This window comes from Melanerpes formicivorus, unplaced genomic scaffold (genome assembly GCF_026170545.1).
Source record: "Melanerpes formicivorus ecotype bairdi unplaced genomic scaffold, bMelFor1.0.p_v2 SCAF_137, whole genome shotgun sequence".
Taxonomy (NCBI): Eukaryota; Metazoa; Chordata; class Aves; order Piciformes; family Picidae; genus Melanerpes; species Melanerpes formicivorus.
The window spans coordinates 943,882-960,791 of record NW_027142489.1 but is presented as its reverse complement, the minus strand read 5'-3'; the positions used below and the strand labels follow the sequence as shown (position 1 = coordinate 960,791).

At 67.3% G+C, this 16,910-nt stretch overlaps 2 protein-coding genes across 2 annotated transcripts in view; both read right to left on the bottom strand.

The window, feature by feature from the left end:
* HYDIN (HYDIN axonemal central pair apparatus protein) overlaps positions 1-16,910 on the bottom strand; it is a 130,497-nt gene that overhangs the window by 34,292 nt on the left and 79,295 nt on the right. Inside the window, exons 35-38 of the mRNA XM_068168409.1 lie at positions 16,731-16,899; positions 16,247-16,387; positions 14,696-15,107; positions 1,135-1,233 (exon numbers count right to left, since the gene is read on the bottom strand). Coding sequence (XP_068024510.1) covers positions 1,135-1,233; positions 14,696-15,107; positions 16,247-16,387; positions 16,731-16,899 — 821 coding nt within the window. The remainder of the gene's footprint in view (positions 1-1,134; positions 1,234-14,695; positions 15,108-16,246; positions 16,388-16,730; positions 16,900-16,910) is intronic.
* On the bottom strand, positions 1,925-12,269 carry LOC137456800 (hydrocephalus-inducing protein-like). Its single transcript, XM_068168422.1, has 9 exons — positions 12,074-12,269; positions 10,856-10,948; positions 9,599-9,782; positions 8,747-8,879; positions 6,419-6,551; positions 3,662-4,666; positions 3,074-3,277; positions 2,356-2,558; positions 1,925-2,231 (listed from the first exon to the last, which is right to left on the bottom strand). The coding sequence occupies exons 3-9, from the start codon at positions 9,720-9,722 to the stop codon at positions 2,045-2,047; spliced, it is 1,989 nt and encodes a 662-aa protein (XP_068024523.1). The 5' UTR covers positions 9,723-9,782; positions 10,856-10,948; positions 12,074-12,269; the 3' UTR covers positions 1,925-2,044.

The following is a 16,910-nucleotide window of genomic DNA, read 5'->3' as shown; positions in this document are numbered from 1 at the left end:
GCCCTGCAGCTCTGCAGCTGCAGCTCTGAGCTCTGCCTGCAGCCTTCTCTCCTGCAGGCTGCACAGCCCCAGCTCTCCCAGCCTGGCCCCAGGGCAGAGGTTCTGCAGCCTCTCAGCATCTCTGGGGCCTCCTCTGGAGCCTCTCCCTCAGCTCCAGGTCTCTCTTGTGCTGGGGTCCCAGGGCTGGCCCCAGCCCTGCAGGTGAGGTCTCCCCAGAGCAGAGCAGAGGGGCAGGATCCTCTCTCTCCAGCTCTGGCCACACTGCTCTGGCTGCAGCCCAGGCTGCCCTTGGCCTCCTGTGCTGCCAGTGCCCAGTGCTGGCTCCTGTCCTGTGCTCCCCCAACCCCAGCACCCCCAAGTTCCTCTCTGCAGGACATGCCTCTGACCCCCAGGACAGCTCTGTGCCCCAGCAGCACAGCAGAGCTCAAGCAGCCTAAGGGGAAGCCTCACCACAGCCAGGGGCACCTTGCATGCTGCCTCTGCCCATCCTTGGCTTCCCTTGCTGCCCACCCCAGGCCTGATGTCTGCCCCCCAGAAGAGCCCAGGCCTCCTGAGGAGGGTTTCCACAAGCAGGGATTGAAGCAGGAGCACAGCAGGCACCTGGGCTCTGCCCCTTCCCTACTGCCTGGAGCAGGCTGCCCAGAGAGGTTGTGGAGTCTCCTGCTCTGGAGCCTTCCCAGCCCTGGCTGGATGTGTTCCTGTGCCCCTGGGCTGGGCTCTGTGCTCCTGCTCTGCCAGGGGCTGGCACTGGGAGCTCTCCAGAGGTCCCTTCCTGCCCCTCACACCCTGGGAGCTGTGACCTCCCAGCTGCTGAAGCTGAGCTGGGGGCTGAGCAGTGACCCCACACCGCCTCCAGGCTGGAAGCAGCAGGTGGCTGTGGCCTCCAAAGCCCTCTGCAGGTTAGGGAGAGCAGCTCCAGCCCTCCCCAGCTCCTCCAACACTCCTGGGGCTCAATTCCCCACAGCCTTGCTCCTTCCAAGCCACCAACTTCCCATCTCTCTGCCTGGGCCTGCCCTGGGCAGGGAATAGCCCTGGAAGATGTTCCTGGAGCAAGGCTCTGCAGATCCCCCCCCAGCAGCTCCCCCCCCTGCAAGCAGCCCCCCAGGGCTCTCCTTTGGGCTGGGCAGCACCTACCAGGCTCTTGACTTGCCACACAGCAGTGGCCCAAAGTGGAACACCCCAGTGCTCAGCACATACTCCTTGAAGATGATGGCATCAGCTGCCTTGCTCCTCCTGCAGCGAGGAAACACCACCCTGGGCAGAGGGGAGCAGGGGATGAGGAGCTGGGAGCTGGCTCTGAGCAGGAGAGCTGCTGCCAGAGCCCTGCCTCTGAGTGCTGCACCAGCTCCAGCCTGGGGACTGTGGGAGCACAGAGCCACTCAGGCTGGAACAGAGCCTCAGGATCACCCAAGCCCAACCCAGAGCCCTGCTCTGCAAGGCTCAGCCCCAAACCAGAGCCCCAGGCCCCACAGCCAAACCACCCTGAAACACAGCCAGGCCTGGGGACTCCACCACCTCCCTGGGCAGTACTTTCCAGGCCCTGACCACTCCTGCTGGGAACAACTCTTCCTCCTGCCCAGTCTGACCCTGCCCTGCTGCAGCCTGAGGCCATTCCCTCTGTCCTGGCAGCAGTTCCCTCTGAGCAGAGCCCAGCAGCAGCCTCTCCACAGCCTCCTCTCAGGGGGCTGCAGACAGCAGTGAGGTCTCCCCTCAGCCTCCTCTGTCTCTCCCTGCCCAGCCCCAGCTCCTTCAGGCTCTCTCCAGCAGATTTCTTCCCCAGACCCTTCCCAGCTTCCTTGCCCTGCTCTGCCCTGGCTCCAGCACCTCCACAGCTCAGTCCCAGGGGACAATCCCCTCCCTGCTCCCCTGGACACAGCATTGCTGAGCCCAGCCAGGAGGCCTTTGGCTCTCTGGGCCCCCTGGGCACACTGCTGGCTCCTCTTCATCCGCTTGTCCATCAGCAGCCCCAGGTCCCATCCTGCCAGCAGCTTGCCAGCCACGCTGCCCCAGGCCTGCAGCAGTGCCTGGGGCTGTGTGCTGCCCCTCACCCTGGCTCCTGGCTGATGCTGGGGTACAGGCAGGTGCCCCTGCAGTGCAGCTGGTAGGGTCTCCTGGTGCCCAGCAGCTCGAAGTGCAGCCTCTGCTCAAAGCTGCCCAGCAGCGCGGAGCTGAAGTGGACCTGCAGCACCACCTGGCCCTGGGCAGGCACTACCCAGCGGCAGCTGCTGAGCCTGGCAGGGGGAGAGGAGCCCTCAGGCACTGCTGGCAGCCAAGGGCAGCAGGGGGGGCTGGGGGGAGTGGGGTGAGGACACCCCCGGGCTGGGAGCAGGGGGACCCCTCCTCCCCACAGCTCACCTGGCAGATCTGCCTGGGAGTGGCACGGTGCCCAGGGGGCTCTGCTGCCCCGCAGGGCAAGGGCTGGGGGGGCCTGTGGCCGGCCTCTGGGGGTCTCTCCTGCCGTGGCCAGAGCTCTGCTTCCTGCTCACAGCCTCCTGGCTCCTTGAGGCTTTCTCCCTCCTCGAGTGGCCCCTGGCTGGGGGCCCCTGCTCCTTTGAGGCCTTCACCCCAAAAGGGAGAGAGCAAAGGCAGAGGCAGGTGAGAGCCAGCACTGCAGGGGGTGCTGAGCAGAGCAGGGGGGCAGAATCCCCTCCCTGCCCCTGCTGCCCCCCACAGGGTTGTCTCTGGGCTGCCAGGGCCTGCTGCCAGCTCCTGCCCAGCTCTGCACCTCCCAGCTGGGAGGGCCTGGGGTGCAGGGCAGGGTTTGTAGAAGCCTCATCCCTGCAGGTGTTTGCAGCCAGGCTGGAGGTGGCTGTGAGCAAGCTGCTGTGGGGTGAGGTGTCCCTGCCCATGGCAGGGGCTTGGAGCTGGCTGAGCCCTGGGGTCCCTGCCTGCCCTGCCAGCTCTGGGACTCAGGGGAGGCTTTGCCTCTCCTCTGCCTGTGCCTGAAGCAGAGCTCTCTGCCACCCCTGGGCAGCCAGCAGGGATCCCAGCAGGCACAGGGCCCCCTCACATCCTCACTGCCCTCCCACCCTGCCCCTCCTGCCCCCACCCAGCCCCAGTCCTGCCCTGGCACCTTGGCTGTGGGCACAGAGGGGGCATCCACCACACTGCTGGCATCCTCCTTCTCCTCTGGCACTGTGGCAGCTCCTGGCACAACCAAGGTGAATTGCTGGAGGGCTGCAGGCAGCTCCCTCCTGGCTGGGTACTGAACCACGGAGTAGAAGGCAGTGGGGGGGATGGGAGGCCCCGAGGGACCCAGGCCCAGCTCACCCAGGACCTGAAGCAGAAGAGCAAACCTGGGTCATGCCCCTGGCACCTCCACCCCCCCAAAGACACTGAGCACAGCCCCACACCCTGCCCAGAGCAGTGCCAGCTCCTGCAGGTGCCACCTGCAGAGGAATCCCTGCCCTGAGTGACTCAGCTGAAGGATCCCATGGCCAGGAGCTGCCCTGGCACCAGCTGAAGGATCCCATGGCCAGGAGCTGCCCTGGCACCACCTTTCTTTCCAGACAGGAGACCTGGCCAGAGAGGGCTCCCTCTGTGCCCCCACCCCAGGCACAAGGCCCTTGTGGGGCAGCAGCTGCAGCCTGGACAGGGCTCTGCTGTTGTCACCTGGTGGGACACAAAGTGCCAGGGCCCAGCCCAGGGCCCTGCTCTGTACCTGCTCTGCCCTTGGCAGCTTGCTGCTCTCCAGCAGTGTCCTCAGCACCTCTCCAGAGCTCAGCACCTCGATGGCCAAGCAGGGCACCCCAACATCCTGGCTGCTGGCTGAGCCTGCTGCACCTCCTCCTGCCAGCTGGGACAGCTTGGAGTCCTGCAGAGCCTTCAGCTCCTTCTCCAGCTTCTCTTTCTCCAGGTGCTGCTCCTGCAGCCTCTGCTGCTGCTGCTCCTCCTGCAGCCTCTGCTGCTGCTGCTGCTCCTGCAGCCTCTGCTGCTGCTTCTCTCTGTCCCTCCTGCTCCCGCGGCCGGACGAGTGCTGTCGCCGCTCCGCCGCTGCCTGCTGCCCCTGCCCCGGCTCAGCAGGGGCCAGCAGCACCCCCTGCACCCTGTCCCAGCAGGACAGGATGTGTGCCACCTCCTTCTGAGAGGCCTCATAGGCCTTAAACCTCAGGGCCAAGCTCTTCTCACTCTCACTCTGGGCTTTGCCTTTGGGTTCCTCCTCTTCTGGCTCGGAGGGCTGCAGAGCATCTGCCAGGGGAACCTTCCCCTGCTTCTGCCCTTCCCTGCCCTGCTTCTGCCCTTCCCTGCCCTGCTTCTGCCCTTCCCTGCCCTGATTCTCCTCTTCTTCCTTGCTCTGCTTCTGCCCTTCCCTGCCCTGCTTCTCCTCTTCTTCCCTGCCCTGCTTCAGCCCTTCCCTGCCCTGCTTCTGCCCTTCCCTGCTCTGCTTCTGCCCTTCCCTGCCCTGCTTCAGCCCTTCCCTGCCCTGCTTCTCCTCTTCTTCCCTGCCCTGCTTCAGCCCTTCCCTGCTCTGCTTCTGCCCTTCCCTGCCCTGCTTCTCCTCTCCTTCCTTGCTCTGCTTCTTCTCTTCCTCCCTGCTCTGCTTCTCCTCCTCTTTGCTACCTGAAGCAGAGTCTGGGTGCTCCTGGACAGCCTCCTCCTGGTCTGCTCTCACAGTGACCTCCCTGTGGCTGCTGGTGGCCTGGTTGGTGCTGCTGGTGGATGAGCCCTGGGCAGGAGGAGCAGGAGAAAGCTGTCAGCATTTCTAGGCCCAGGTGCTGCAGGACACTGATGATCCCCAGCACTGCCAGAGGCTGGGCAGGGACTGGCTGGAGAGCAGCCCTGGAGCAAAGCCCTTGGGGTGCTGGGGGAGGAGAAGCTCAGCAGCAGCCAGCAGGGAGCACTTGCAGCCCAGAGAGCCAAGCAGAGCCTGGGCTGCAGCAGCAGAAGTGTGGCCAGCAGGGCCAGGGAGGGGATTCTGCCTCTCTGCTCCACTCTGCTGAGCCCACAGCTGCAGCTCTGTGCCCAGCTCTGCAGCCTCTGTGCCAGGAAGGCTCTGGAGGGGCTGGAAGGTGTCCAGAGCAGGGCCAGGAGGCTGAGCAGAGGGCTGGAGCTGCTCTGCTCTGAGCACAGCCTGAGAGAGTTGGGGTTGTGCAGGCTGCAGAGGAGAAGGCTCCAGGGAGAGCTTCTGGTGGCCTTCCAGGAGCTGCAGGGGGCTGCAGGAAAGCTGGGGAGGGACTTTGGAGGGGGTGAGGGAGGGACAGGCCTGGGGGGGCTGGAGCAAAAGGAGCAGTGGGGAGCTGGAGATTGGCTGTGAGGAAGAAGTTGTTGGGCAGGAGGGTGGTGAGAGCCTGGCCCCTGCTCACCCCAACCTCCTCTCAGGGAGCTGGAGAGAGCAGGGAGGTCTCCCTCAGCCTCCTCTCCAGCCTCAACCCCCCCCCCCTGCCCAGCTCCCTCAGCCTTCCTCTAGCCCAGGGGCTCCAGGCCCTTCCCCAGCCTCCCTGCCCTGCTCTGGACAGGCTGCAGCCCCTCAGTGTCCTTCCTGCAGGGAGGGCCCAGGGCTGAGCCCAGCACTCAGCTGTGGCCTCCCCAGAGCTGAGCACAGGGGGATGTTCCCCCCCTGCCCCTGCTGCCCAGCCTGCTTCTGACCCCAGGCAGCAGCCCTGGCTCTCTGGGCAGCCTGGCTGATGACAAGCTCCTGGGGCCTGCTGGCCTCTCCTGCCAGGCAGGAGCAGAACTCCCTCCCCAGAGGGGTCCTGGCTGTAGGGCACAGGCAGGGTGGGCAGGAAAGCTGCACCAAAGCCCCCCAGGACTTCAGAGGGGATGTCTGGAGCTGTGTGAAGCCATGACCCAGAGGCAACAGCCTCCATCCAGAGCCAGACAAGCCCCTGGTGAAGCACAGGATCTGAGAGCTTGGGGATGCTCTCCAGGATCCTCCAGTCCAGCCCCCAACAAACCCCCCATGGCCACAGGGCTCTGGGACCCCTCCAGCCATGGGGACTCCACCACCTCCCTGGGCAGCCTCTGCCAGGCCCTGACCACTCTGCCACCAAAGGAATTGTTCCTCCTCTCCAACCTCAGCCTCCCCTGGCACAGCTCCAGGCCAGTTCCTCTCCTTCCATCCCCTGAGCCTGGGGAGCAGAGCCCAGCCCCAGCTGGCTGCAGCCTCCTCCCAGGGAGCTGCAGAGAGCAAGGAGGTCTCCCTCAGCCTCCTCTGCTCCACACCAAACACCCCCAAGGCCCTCAGCTGCTCCTCCCCAGCCCTCTCCTCCAGACCCTTCCCTGGCCCTGCTGCAGCTCCTCAGGCTCCTGCTGGCAGTCAGGAGCCCAGAACCGAGCCCAGGGCTCAAGCTGAGGCCTCCCCCAGTGCCCATTCCAGGGGCCCCATCCCTGCCCTGCTGCCACCCATGGGTGCCCAGCAGCAGTCTGAGCAGTGCTGCAGCTCAGCAGGAAGGTGCCCAGGAGGCTCTTCCTCACCTACCTGCATGGCCAGGGATTGACTTCCCTTCCCTTTGTCTTTGCCATGCTCACTCTTCCCCTGCTTAAACCTCTTCAGCTCTTCTTCCTCTTTCAAGTGCTGGTCCCCAGGCTCTCCAGCCAGCTGCTCCATGGCTCTGCAGCCAGGCAAAGAGAAAACAGCTCTGAGAGTCACCTGCCAGAGCCCTGGGCTCCTGCAGTGCCACTGTGCTGCACTTCACTCACTGCCCCTGGGGCTATGCAGAGCCCTTAGAACCCTTCCATGGACCTGGGGGAGGCTGAGAACATCTCCCTCTGCCCCTCTCTGCTGAGCCCACAGCTGCAGCTCTGTGCCCAGCTCTGCAGCCTCTGTGCCAGGAAGGCTCTGGAGGGGCTGGGAGGTGTCCAGAGCAGGGCCAGGAGGCTGAGCAGAGGGCTGGAGCTGCTCTGCTCTGAGCACAGCCTGAGAGAGTTGGGGTTGTGCAGGCTGCAGAGGAGAAGGCTCCAGGGAGAGCTTCTGGTGGCCTCCCAGGAGCTGCAGGGGGCTGCAGGAAAGCTGGGGAGGGACTTTGGAGGGGGTGAGGGAGGGACAGGCCTGGGGGGGCTGGAGCAAAAGGAGAAGTGGGGAGCTGGAGATTGGCTGTGAGGAAGAAGTTGTTGGGCAGGAGGGTGGGGAGAGCCTGGCCCAGGCTGCCCAGGGAGGTGGTGGAAGCCTCCTGCTGATGCCTGGAGGTGTTTGCAGCCAGGCTGGAGGTGGCTGTGAGCAAGCTGCTGTGGGGTGAGGTGTCCCTGCCCATGGCAGGGGCTTGGAGCTGCCTGAGCCTTGGGCTCCCTGCCAGCCCTGCCAGCTCTGGGGTTCTACAGTGAGGAGAGGCAGGAGAGGACCTTCAGGGCCAGCCACAGCTGGGCCTGGCTGCAGCCCAAGGGGGAAGTGTGCTGCCTCTGCAGCAAGGTCACCTGCAGCACACTGCCCAAGGCTGCTCCAGTGCACTGCACTGCACTGCCCAGCTTCCCAGCCCCTGACCCTGGGGCAAATTCCCTGCAGCCACAGAATCCTTTGGCTGGGAAGACACCTTCCAGGTCACCCAGCCCAAGCCTGACCCCAGCCCTGCCAGGGCACCCCCAGCCCGGGGCCCTCAGCACCACAGCTCCAAGGCTTGCAAAGCCCTCCAGGGATGGAGGCTCCAGTACTGCCCTGGGCAGGAAGGTTCCTCCTTGGCTGGCAGCCAGGGAGGCTCCTCCTGCCCCTGGGGGGCAGCAGCAGGCACCAGGAGGGGGAACCTGCTGGGAAGCAGCTCCTTGGAGAAGGAGCTGGGAGTGCTGGTGGGCAGCAAGCTCTACAGGGCACAGCAATGAGCCTGGGGCCAGCAGGGCTGGGGAGCTTCTGCTGCCCCTCTGCTCCGCCCTGCTCACACCACACCTGCAGGATTGTGCCCAGGGCTGGGCTCCCCAGCCCCAGAGGGACAGAGAGCTGCTGGGGAGAGGCCAGGGGAGGCTGTGAGGATGCTGAAGGGCCTGGAGCAGCTCTGCTGGGAGGAGAGGCTGAGAGCCCTGGGCGGGGTTTGGCCTGGAGAAGGCTGAGAGGAAGCTGCTGAAGGTCTGTAAAGATCTGAGGGGTAGGGAAAGGAGGGAGGAGGCGGGAGGGAGGAGCCGGGGAGGGAGGTGCCAGGAGGGAGGTGCCGGGGAGGGAGGAGCCGGGGAGGGAGCAGCTGGGAGGGAGGTGCCAGGAGGGAGGAGCCGGGGAGGGAGGAGCTGGGAGGGAGGTGCCAGGAGGGAGGAGCCCCGGAGGGAGGAGCTGGGAGGGAGGTGCCAGGAGGGAGGAGCCCCGGAGGGAGGAGCTGGGAGGGAGGTGCCAGGGAGGGAGGTGCCGGGTAGGGAGGTGCCGGGTAGGGAGGTGGAGCCGGGTAGGGAGGAGCCCCGGAGGGAGGTGCCGGGGAGGGAGGTGCCCCTGAGGAAGGTGCTGGGGAGGGAGGTGCCAGGCTCTTTGGGTGGTGCCCAGAGACAGGACAAGGACCAATGGGTCTGAGCTGGCAGCCTGGAGGCTGCAGCTGAGCAAAGTTGTTTGGTGTGAGGCTGCTGAGGCCTGGAGCAGGCTGCCCAGGGAGGTTAGGAGTCTCCTTCTCTGGGGAGCTTCCAACCCCCCCCCGGCTGTGTTCCTGGCTGCCCTGCCCTGCAGGGGGCTTGGGTTGGGTGAGCTCCAGAGGTCCCTTCCAAGCCCTCCGTGGTTGTGTGGTGCTGAGGTGGAAGGCAGCATCCTTGTGCTGCTTGGCGAGGAGCCCCTGGAGCCTCTTGGCCTCTCCTCTGTGCCCCCCGAGCCCAGCCCAGTCCCCAGGGCAAGGAGAACCCTGCAGACCTCTGCCTCCCGCGGTGCTGGCGGCTCCTGCCCTGCAGCCGAGCCTGCTGCTCCGGGGGGGCTTCAGACTCCTCCTCCCCCAGCTCTGCTTCCTCCCTCCTGGCCGCTGCCTGCTGCGGCTGCTGCTGCAAGCCTTCGGCAGGGAGAGGAGAGAGCATCAGCAGCGCTCTGCTGGGGAGGATGGCTGTGAGGGGCCACAGCCCTGCCCCAGCCCTGCCCCAGCCCTGCCCCACGGCAGGAGAGGGCAGAGAGCCCCCAGCCCTGCCCTCAGCCCTGCCCCAGCCCTGCCCCACGGCAGGAGAGGGCAGAGAGCCCCCAGCCCTGCCCCACGGCAGGAGAGGGCAGAGAGCCCCCAGCCCTGCCCCACGGCAGGAGAGGGCAGAGAGCCCCCAGCCCTGCCCCCAGCCCTGCCCCACGGCAGGAGAGGGCAGAGAGCCCCCAGCCCTGCACCAGCCTGGGAGCTCTGCCTGGCACCAGCGTGGTTTGGCACCTGGCTGCTGCCCATGGAGCCACAGCAGCCTGGACTGCAGCCAAAGTAGAGCTGAGCACCCCCAGCTCCCAGTCTGTGCCCAGGGCAGAGCTGAGCACCCCCAGCTCCCAGCCTGTGCCCAGCCTCAGCTCTGCTGGGTTTTCATGAGCTGCACTGAGGCAGGAGGTGGAAGGCCTCCTAAAATCCCTTCTCATCATGCCTGCTCTCACCCAGCTGCACAGGGGCAAGGCTAATGGCTCTGGAGACATCTGGGCGGCAGGGAGGTGACGAGAAGAGATCTGGGAGGCAGGGAATGGAGGGGAAGAGACCAGGGAGGAGGGGAGGGGAGGAGAGATCAGGGAGGCAGGGAGCTGGAGTCCTACCTTGCAGCTCCTCTGCACCTCTCTGCCTGGCTTGCCAAGAGCCATAGTCCTGGAGCAGGTTCACAAAGTAGATGTGAGGGCAGTTTCCAACAGCTCTGAGCAGGCAGAGGAGGGCTGAGGCCATACTGCTGGCAAAGGAGGTCTCCAGGCCATCAAACACCACCCCCTGGCAGCAGTCACTCAGCTGTGGGGAGAGGCAGCTGAGGGTCAGCCAGGGAATGCAGAGCCACAGCTGGCACTGGGCTGGCAGGGAGCCCCCAAGGGCCTCCTGGCCAAGCCCTGCAGGCAGCAGGGACAGCTCCAGCTGCAGCAGGCTGCCCAGGGACACAGCCAGGCTGAGCTGGAAGGGCTGCAGGGATGGAGCCTCCACCACCTCCCTGGGCAGCCTGGGCCAGGCTCTCCCCAGCCTCCCTCTGCACAACTTCCTCCTCAGCTCCAACCTAACTCTGCCCTGCTCCAGCTCCAAACCATTGCCCCTGGGCCTAGCCCCACAGCCCCTTCTGAGCAGTCCCTCCCCAGCCTGCCTGCAGCTGCCCTGCAGCTCTGCAGCTGCAGCTCTGAGCTCTGCCTGCAGCCTTCTCTCCTGCAGGCTGCACAGCCCCAGCTCTCCCAGCCTGGCCCCAGGGCAGAGGTTCTGCAGCCTCTCAGCATCTCTGGGGCCTCCCCAGAGCAGAGCAGAGGGGCAGGATCCTCTCTCTCCAGCTCTGGCCACACTGCTCTGGCTGCAGCCCAGGCTGCCCTTGGCCTCCTGTGCTGCCAGTGCCCAGTGCTGGCTCCTGTCCTGTGCTCCCCCAGCCCCAGCACCCCCAAGGCCTTCCCTGCAGGCTGCTCTTTGTCCTCATCAGCCTGAGGACGTGCCAGCAGTCTCTGCAGGGTTGGTGCTCAGACACCATTGAGTCTTGGGGGATGCTCCAAGCCCCCTGTGCCCCTCCAGAGCTGAGGGGTCTCTCTCTCCAGCAGTGGCCATCATACAGAGCTGCTGCAGCCCTCTGATCCCCTTGGTGGCCTCCTGTGGACCTGCTCCATGAGGTCCCTCTTGTGTTGGGGGTCCCACACCTGGACACAGCTCCCCCAGGGGAGGTCTCCCCAGAGGAGGTGTCAAAGGGCAGCAGCTATCACAACCCTGAGCTTTCCCCATGGCTCTGCCAACTCTGCAGCTTCACCTCCACCAGCAGGACTCCCTCCCTTCCTCCCTCCTCCTCCTCCTCCCCCCCCCCCCCCCAGCAGGAAGCTCTCATTTGCCCCCACACCACCTACCTGCAGCCTTTCAGAGAGGATGGCCACCAGCAGCTCCTCGGGCAGCAGGCAGCCCCTGGGGCCCAGCTCTGCTGCTGTGGTGCTCAGCCAGAGCTGTGCAGGGAGGGGGCAGAGGGAGAGGAGAGCTGCAGGAGCCCAGCAGAGCTGAGCAGCTCAGGGCAGCCTGGGCCTGGCTGCCATGGATCCAGGGAATGGGTTTGGGCTGGAAGGGACCTCCAAGATCCTTTGGCTCCAACCCCCTGCCATGGGCAGGGACCCCTCCCCCAGCCCAGAGGCAGGAGCCTGGAGGAGCAGAGTCCTCCTGCAGCTGCTGGCCAGCTCTGCCCAATGCCTTCAGCACTGATCTGGGGGAGGGCAGGGAGGACTTGGCAGAGGACACCAAGCTGGGAGGCAGTGGGGATCTGCTGGAGGGTTGGGAGGCTCTGCAGAGGGCCCTGGCCAGGCTGCATCCATGGCTGAGGTCAAGGGGATGAGGTTCAACAAGGCCAAGGGCTGGGTCCTGCTCTTGGCTCACAACAGCCCCAGGAAGGCTCCAGGTTGGAGCCTGGCTGATGGAAAAGGAGCTGGGGGTGCTGGAGAGGATCCCAGGGGGTGCCCAGGGGGGAAAGAAGGTCACCAGCAGCCTGGCCTGGAGCAGCACTGGGATGGGCAGCAGGAGCAGGGCAGGGATGGGGCCCCTGGAATGGGCACTGGGGAGGCCTCAGCTTGAGCCCTGGGCTCGGTTCTGGGCTCCTGACTGCCAGCAGGAGCCTGAGGAGCTGCAGCAGGGCCAGGGAAGGGCAAGCAAGGTGGGGAAGGGTCTGGAGGAGAGGGCTGGGGAGGAGCAGCTGAGGGCCCTGGGGGGGTTGGTGTAGGGCAGAGGAGGCTGAGGGAGACCTCCTTGCTCTCTGCAGCTCCCTGGGAGGAGGCTGCAGCCAGCTGGGGTTGGGCTCTGCTCCCAGGGAGCAAGGGACAGGCCAAGGGGAAACAGCTGCAGGCTGCCCCAGGGCAGGTTTGGGTTGGCCATGGGCAACAATTCCTTCCCCAAAGGGCTGCCCAGGCCTGGCCCAGGCTGCCCAGGGCAGTGGTGGAGTCTCCATGCCTGGAGCTGTGGTGCTGAGGGCCAGGGGCTGGGGGTGCCCTGCAGGATCTGACCCTTCCCTGCCAAGCCTGGCAGCTCTGTGGCTCTCCCAGGGACAGAGAGCAGCCTGGCAGCAGCCAGGGCAGGCCTTGCCTCACCTGGCAGCCTGAGGGCTCAGCTGATGCCTTCCCCCTGCCTGCTGTGCCTCCGGAGCCCCGCGGCTGCTGGCTGCCCCTGTGCCCAGGGCCGGCCTGGCCAAGGGGGCAGCTGGGCAGGGCCTGGGCACCGTGAGGGTAGGAGGCTGCCCCCGGACCTGTGAGGGCAGAGAGGGCTCAGGGAGCTGCCAGGGCCCTGCCCCCCCGGCCCTGGGACCCTGGCAGGGACACTGCACTCCCACCTCTGCAGGGGCAGCCCCTGCCCTGCTCTCCCCCTGGCACAGCACAGCAGCCTGGCACTGGTTCTGCAGGCCAAGAGGTCCCAGCCCTGCCCCCCCTGCACAGCCCCCCGAGGTCCCAGCCTATGCCCAGGGCTCAGCACCCCCAGCTCCCATCCTGTGCCCAGGGCTCAGCCCCCCAGCTCCCATCCTGTGCCCAGGGCAGAGCTGAGCACCCCCAGCTCCCATCCTGTGCCCAGGGCTCAGCACCCCCAGCTCCCATCCTGTGCCCAGGGCTCAGCACCCCCAGCTCCCATCCTGTACCCAGGGCTCAGCCCCCCCAGCTCCCATCCTGTGCCCAGGGCTCAGCACCCCCAGCTCCCATCCTGTGCCCAGGGCTCAGCACCCCCAGCTCCCATCCTGTGCCCAAGGCTCAGCACCCCCAGCTCCCATCCTGTGCCCAGGGCTCAGCACCCCCAGCTCCCATCCTGTGCCCAGGGCTCAGCCCCCCCAGCTCCCATCCTGTGCCCAGGGCTCAGCACCCCCAGCTCCCATCCTGTACCCAGGGCTCAGCACCCCCAGCTCCCATCCTGTGCCCAGGGCTCAGCCCCCCAGCTCCCATCCTGTGCCCAGGGCTCAGCCCCCCAGCTCCCATCCTGTACCCAGGGCTCAGCCCCCCCAGCTCCCATCCTGTGCCCAGGGCTCAGCACCCCCAGCTCCCATCCTGTGCCCAGGGCTCAGCACCCCCAGCTCCCATCCTGTGCCCAAGGCTCAGCCCCCCCAGCTCCCATCCTGTGCCCAGGGCTCAGCACCCCCAGCTCCCATCCTGTGCCCAGGGCTCAGCCCCCCCAGCTCCCATCCTGTGCCCAGGGCTCAGCACCCCCAGCTCCCATCCTGTACCCAGGGCTCAGCACCCCCAGCTCCCATCCTGTGCCCAGGGCAGAGCTGAGCACCCCCAGCTCCCAGCCTGTGCCCAGGGCTCAGCCCCCCCAGCTCCCATCCTGTGCCCAGGGCTCAGCACCCCCAGCTCCCATCCTGTGCCCAGGGCAGAGCTGAGCACCCCCAGCTCCCAGCCTGTGCCCAGGGCTCAGCCCCCCCAGCTCCCATCCTGTGCCCAGGGCTCAGCACCCCCAGCTCCCATCCTGTGCCCAGGGCTCAGCACCCCCAGCTCCCATCCTGTGCCCAGGGCTCAGCACCCCCAGCTCCCATCCTGTGCCCAGGGCTCAGCACCCCCAGCTCCCATCCTGTACCCAGGGCTCAGCACCCCCAGCTCCCATCCTGTGCCCAGGGCTCAGCACCCCCAGCTCCCATCCTGTGCCCAGGGCTCAGCACCCCCAGCTCCCATCCTGTACCCAGGGCTCAGCACCCCCAGCTCCCATCCTGTGCCCAGGGCTCAGCACCCCCAGCTCCCATCCTGTGCCCAGGGCAGAGCTGAGCACCCCCAGCTCCCAGCCTGTGCCCAGGGCTCAGCACCCCCAGCTCCCATCCTGTGCCCAGGGCTCAGCACCCCCAGCTCCCATCCTGTACCCAGGGCTCAGCACCCCCAGCTCCCATCCTGTACCCAGGGCTCAGCACCCCCAGCTCCCAGCCTGTGCCCAGGGCTCAGCACCCCCAGCTCCCATCCTGTGCCCAGGGCTCAGCCCCCCAGCTCCCATCCTGTGCCCAGGGCAGAGCTGAGCACCCCCAGCTCCCAGCCTGTGCCCAGGGCTCAGCACCCCCAGCTCCCATCCTGTGCCCAGGGCTCAGCCCCCCAGCTCCCATCCTGTGCCCAGGGCAGAGCTGAGCACCCCCAGCTCCCAGCCTGTGCCCAGGGCTCAGCACCCCCAGCTCCCATCCTGTGCCCAGGGCTCAGCCCCCCAGCTCCCATCCTGTGCCCAGGGCAGAGCTGAGCACCCCCAGCTCCCATCCTGTGCCCAGGGCTCAGCACCCCCAGCTCCCATCCTGTGCCCAAGGCTCAGCCCCCCCAGCTCCCATCCTGTGCCCAGGGCTCAGCCCCCCCAGCTCCCATCCTGTGCCCAGGGCTCAGCCCCCCCAGCTCCCATCCTGTGCCCAGGGCTCAGCACCCCCAGCTCCCATCCTGTGCCCAAGGCTCAGCACCCCCAGCTCCCATCCTGTGCCCAGGGCAGAGCTGAGCACCCCCAGCTCCTATCCTGTGCCCAGGGCTCAGCCCCCCAGCTCCCATCCTGTGCCCAGGGCTCAGCACCCCCAGCTCCCATCCTGTGCCCAAGGCTCAGCACCCCCAGCTCCCATCCTGTGCCCAGGGCAGAGCTGAGCACCCCCAGCTCCTATCCTGTGCCCAGGGCTCAGCCCCCCCAGCTCCCAGCCTGTGCCCAGGGCAGAGCTGCTCCATCCCCCTGAGCATTTCCCATCCCCGCTCTGGACCCTCCCTGGCCCCGGGGCTGCTTGCACTGCTCTGGCGGCAGCTGGAGGGGGCAGCGCGGGAGGGGGCAGCCCGGGAGAGGGCAGCCCGGGAGGGGGCAGCCGCGGAGGGGGCAGCCCGGGAGGGGGCAGCCGCGGAGGGGGCAGCCCGGGAGGGGGCAGCCCGGGAGGGGGCAGCCCGGGAGGGGGCAGCCCGGGAGGGGGCAGCGCGGGAGGGGGCAGCTCGGGAGGGGGCAGCCATGGAGGGGGCAGCCCGGGAGGGGGCAGCCGCGGTGGGCTCTGCGCCCCGGGGGTCTCCTTACGGCCACGCTGCGGCTGCTGGTGGCGCTGCAGGCTGGCAGCGGCGGTGCCCAGCTCCAGCGCCTGGCTCAGCACAGCCTCCAGACTCAGGCAGGCGGCGCCGTAGCGCTGGGCCAGGGCTGCTGCTGCCGAGGTCTTGCCTGCAGGGAGGGAGAGGCAGGGGATGAGCTTGGAGCATCTCAGGGGCTGGCTCCTGCCCGTGGCTCACAACAGCCCCAGGAAGGCTCCAGGTTGGAGCAGAGTGGCTGGAAAGTGCCCAGCAGAGAGAGCCCTGGGGGTGCTGGGGGGCAGCAGCTGGAGCTGAGCCCAGGGGGTGCCCAGGGGGGCAAGAAGGCCACCAGCAGCCTGGCCTGGAGCAGCACTGGGGTGGGCAGCAGGAGCAGGGCAGGGATGGGGCCCCTGGAGTGGGCACTGGGGAGGCCTCAGCTTGAGCCCTGGGCTCGGTTCTGGACTCCTGACTGCCAGCAGGAGCCTGAGGAGCTGCAGCAGGGCCAGGGAAGGGCAAGCAAGGTGGGGAAGGGTCTGGAGGAGAGGGCTGGGGAGGAGCAGCTGAGGGAGCTGGGGGGGGGGGGGGGGTTGGTGTGGAGCAGAGGAGGCTGAGGGAGACCTCCTTGCTCTCTGCAGCTCCCTGGGAGGAGGCTGCAGCCAGCTGGGGTTGGGCTCTGCTCCCAGGGAGCAAGGGACAGGCCAAGGGGAAACAGCTGCAGGCTGCCCCAGGGCAGGTCTAGAGCAGCCATGAGGAACAATTCCTTCCCTAAAGGGTTGCCCAGGCCTGGCCCAGGCTGCCCAGGGCAGGAACTGAGAGCAGCCCTGGAGCAAAGGCCTTGGGGGTGCTGGGGGAGGAGAGGCTCAGCAGCAGCCAGCAGGGAGCACTTGCAGCCCAGAGAGCCAAGCAGAGCCTGGGCTGCAGCAGCAGAAGTGTGGCCACACTCTGCTGAGTGCCCCCCAGGACCCCCTTGGCCTTCCTGGCCCCCAGGGCTCATTGCTGTGCCCTGCAGCCCTTGCTGCCCAGCAGCACTGCCAGCTCCTTCTCCTGGGGGCTGCTCTCCAGCAGATCCCCTCCCAGCCTCTGCTGCTGCAGTTTGCTCTTCCTGCCCAGCTGCAGGACTCTGCTCTCCTCCTGCTTCAGCCTCAGCAGCTTCCTCCCTGCCCAGCTCTCAGCCTCCCCAAGGCTCTGAATGGCCTCACAGCCTGCAGCTGGCTCAGCCAAGCCTCCTGCTGGTGCAGCCCAAGTTCAGCAGGGCCTCCAGGCCTGCCCAGGCCGGGCTCAGCTGGGTACCTGCCAGCGGTGCCCCATGGACGATCACCACGACGCCGCCGCGCCAGGGGGCCGCAGCCCCTGCAGGGCACAGGGGGGCAGGAGGGGCCCCAGGGACAGGGCTGGCCTCCAGTTCTCCTCTGGTGGAGCTCGGCTGCTGCCCTGCTGTGCAGAATCGGGGAGAGCAGTCAGCTTCCTGCCGCCCCCTGCCACCCTCATTATCCTCAGCAGCCCCTCGGATGCTGGGAGAGCAGAGCCTGCTGGGCCCAGTGCCCCCCCCCGGGCTCCCCCTGCCCTCCCCTGGGGCCAGCCTCCCTGGCCTCTCACTTGTCCCTCTTCCCTCCCCAGCCTGCTCCTCCCCCAGCCCAGGGCAAGCTACAGGCCACAGAGTTTTCCCTGGGCTGGAGGAGGAGCTGCAGGAACCGTGGAGGTGGAGAGCTCCAGGGGATGGGGCCCAGGCTGCCCCCTGGAGCTGCACTCAGGACAGCCAACACCAGACCCTCACCCTTGTCCTGGGCTGCTGCTGCCCCAGGCTGGGGCTTGGCCTGCTCCTGCTGCAGCCTCCTCTGGCCCCGAGAGGCCTCCAGCAGCTCTGCAGGCAGAGGCTCCCCCGGGGAGCGCAGAGGCAGCAGCAAGGTCCTGTGGCTGCTGTAGCCTCCCAGGGACCTCAGGATCTGTGCAGGGG

Bases quoted from the DNA above. Each gene is read 5' to 3' on its own strand.
- LOC137456800 (XM_068168422.1), bottom strand. From the start codon at position 9,722: ATGGCCTCAGCCCTCCTCTGCCTGCTCAGAGCTGTTGGAAACTGCCCT. The intron at 3,278-3,661 runs GTACAGAGCAGG...CTTCTGCTTCAG, and splicing joins AGCTGCCAAGGGCAGAGCAG to GTCCTGGGTGAGCTGGGCCT. The intron at 2,232-2,355 runs GTGAGCTGTGGG...TCCCCCTGCCAG, and splicing joins CTCCCAGGCAGATCTGCCAG to GCTCAGCAGCTGCCGCTGGG.